This window comes from Penaeus vannamei, chromosome 14, assembly GCF_042767895.1.
Source record: "Penaeus vannamei isolate JL-2024 chromosome 14, ASM4276789v1, whole genome shotgun sequence".
Taxonomy (NCBI): Eukaryota; Metazoa; Arthropoda; class Malacostraca; order Decapoda; family Penaeidae; genus Penaeus; species Penaeus vannamei.
The window spans coordinates 3,075,329-3,077,828 of record NC_091562.1 but is presented as its reverse complement, the minus strand read 5'-3'; the positions used below and the strand labels follow the sequence as shown (position 1 = coordinate 3,077,828).

At 31.3% G+C, this 2,500-nt stretch overlaps 1 protein-coding gene across 1 annotated transcript in view; it reads left to right on the top strand.

Annotated features, from left to right (window-relative positions):
• Ppt2 (palmitoyl-protein thioesterase 2) overlaps positions 1 to 2,500 on the top strand; it is a 9,661-nt gene that overhangs the window by 6,753 nt on the left and 408 nt on the right. Inside the window, exon 6 of the mRNA XM_027358506.2 lies at positions 119 to 2,500. This exon is cut by the window's right edge and continues 408 nt beyond it. Coding sequence (XP_027214307.2) covers positions 119 to 317 — 199 coding nt within the window. The 3' untranslated portion in view covers positions 318 to 2,500. The remainder of the gene's footprint in view (positions 1 to 118) is intronic.

The following is a 2,500-nucleotide window of genomic DNA, read 5'->3' as shown; positions in this document are numbered from 1 at the left end:
AAATTATATCCTTGATTGATTATTTAAATGAATATGTAATGAGTCTGTGTGGTCATAAAGTGATTGTTATTAATTTTTCCCTCAGAAAAATACAAATTGATTCTTTTTTTTCTTGCAGCCATTTCTCATATTTAAACAAAAATGAAAATATGACTGACATGAGAGACCAGTCCTTCTACATGTTCGATTCATTTGGTCTTCGGAGCTTAGACAAAGCAGGGAAAATAAAAGTTTATGAAGTACCTGGCGTTCACCACACGGTTTGGCATCACAATGTTTCTGTAATTAAAAACTGCATTCTACCCTGGCTTGATTAAGTTTGTGGAGGTATTTGTCATACTTATATATTTTTCTACTTAAAAGCACATGCATTGAACTTTTTTGATTATAGCATCAATATGTTTTGTTACATTTTGGAATGAACACAAACACAACAGGCATATTAAAGAACTGCATTTAATCATTAGGTTTGATTTACTTTACATAGATTCAAAGTATTTCTTTTTATGTTCTGTTAATACATAAATGTTGTCTTCCTGTGAATCTCATAAGTATAGCATTCATATAAGGATTTAAAGAAATAAAGTAACAGCATATCTTATATAAGCATATTGAATTGAGTCTATATAGAAAGTTGCAAGAGTGACAATAGCCAAATTTTGTGTGTATCCTCTGAGTACTAACTATAAGTATTATAATACTTGAATGATAATTTTTAAAGATTTTTAGTTCTGTATTACAGCTTGTTCATGATTGTAATATGAGTAACAGTTCATAAAATTATATGATAAAAAGTAATTTCACAAAATTTTTGTATTCACAAAAGGTAACAAAGATGAAGAAAGAGGAAGAGATAAAATATATCATGAAAAAGATGTAACATTGAAATATTTGATGGACTGAAAGACATGTAACCTAAGAATCCTCCAATGGGTTATTTATTATTGAAATCTTGGTCTGGAAAGAATGAAAGGCATAAGGTATACCAGTATATTGTATTTTATCTTGACTTGAATATTTTGTTGACAGTTTCTCTTATATTTATATAAATGACTACCTGCTTTTAAAATTTAGCACTATTCTTTAACACTGAAATTATTGTCCTTTTCAATTTAATTTCCGAAATTCATAGGAGGCGGAGTTACTCTCTATAAATGTGTGTTAGTGTCACCAGATATGTAATTAATGTCTAATATTTTCATTTACTTCAAGGTCAGTTTTTAATCGCCAAATGTAGCATTGGTAAAAAAGAAGTACAAATGACAACAATAACTGCTAACACAGTATTTAATTTTATGTAATTCTGTATGCTTGAAGTATATCTGCAACTTGTAATAGGATGCTGAAGTATATATAAACCTTCAAGTTAATATACAATAAAATTTCTATTTTTATACACACTTCATATGAAGGTAGGTTTGAAGTGTTTCGAGGTCTGTAAAATGAAGCATTATAAAGATTTTGATTAAGGATAAAAGACGATACCTTCTCTAGGTCTTCTAGGGGTTTAAGGAAGGAATATAGTTGAGCTTTATCATTCGGGCTACACAGTAAAGCCTTGCACTTAGTAAAACTCACTCACTCACTCACTCTCACTCTCTCTTTCTCTTTCTCTTTCTCTTTCTCTTTCTCTTTCTCTTTCTCTTTCTCTTTCTCTTTCTCTTTCTCTTTCTCTTTCTCTTTCTCTTTTTCTCTTTTTCTCTTTCTCGTTCTCTTTCTCTCTCTCTCTCTCTCTCTCTTCTCTCTCTCTCTCCTCTCTCTCTCTTCCTCTCTATCTCTCTCTCTCTCTCTCTCTCTCTCTCTCTCTCTCTCTCTCTCTCTCTCCCCCCTCTCTCCCTCTCTCCCTCTTTCCATTTTTTTAACCTTGTACTCGAGTCTGTATAAGCAGTTCCTTGTAGTGTATAGACTTTGCTTTGTACATTGGTTATCTTTTGATCTCAGAAAGTTGCATAATAGATTTAAGAAATTCACATATAGGTGCCACACATAGCATTATTGTGTTGTATAATGATGTACCTCTGATAACTTCTGCGTATCAGAGTGTTATAACAGTTAGTGGTTGTCAGGTAGCAAAATGAGGATGATGTAAGCTTTCCGTCTCAGGCAATTCTGAATGTTTGAAGGTTTAGGAAGCATTTGAAAAGCATTCAGCAGTTGTGATAAAATCTAGTCGTATTGCCTGAAACTCATGCAGAATGCTTTAAGCTGGAAACTTTGTTGAAAAATATATGCGCAAGTATTGTTGAACCAGTTTACGTAAAGACAAAGGTTTTCTGTCAATAATTTCATACGTAATTTTATTCTAGTCTATTTTATATTTATACTTTATATTTAGCCATATTAGATGCTGAAATGACTAATTATAAAATGCAATTATTTTTGACGTATACAATTTGATCAATTTGTGACCATTTGGATGTAGAAGTAATTATAGCGCAATTAGTATCATTATAGCTTCATGAATCAAGTACTGTATTGCTAGGAAAGTAGGATATGAAAA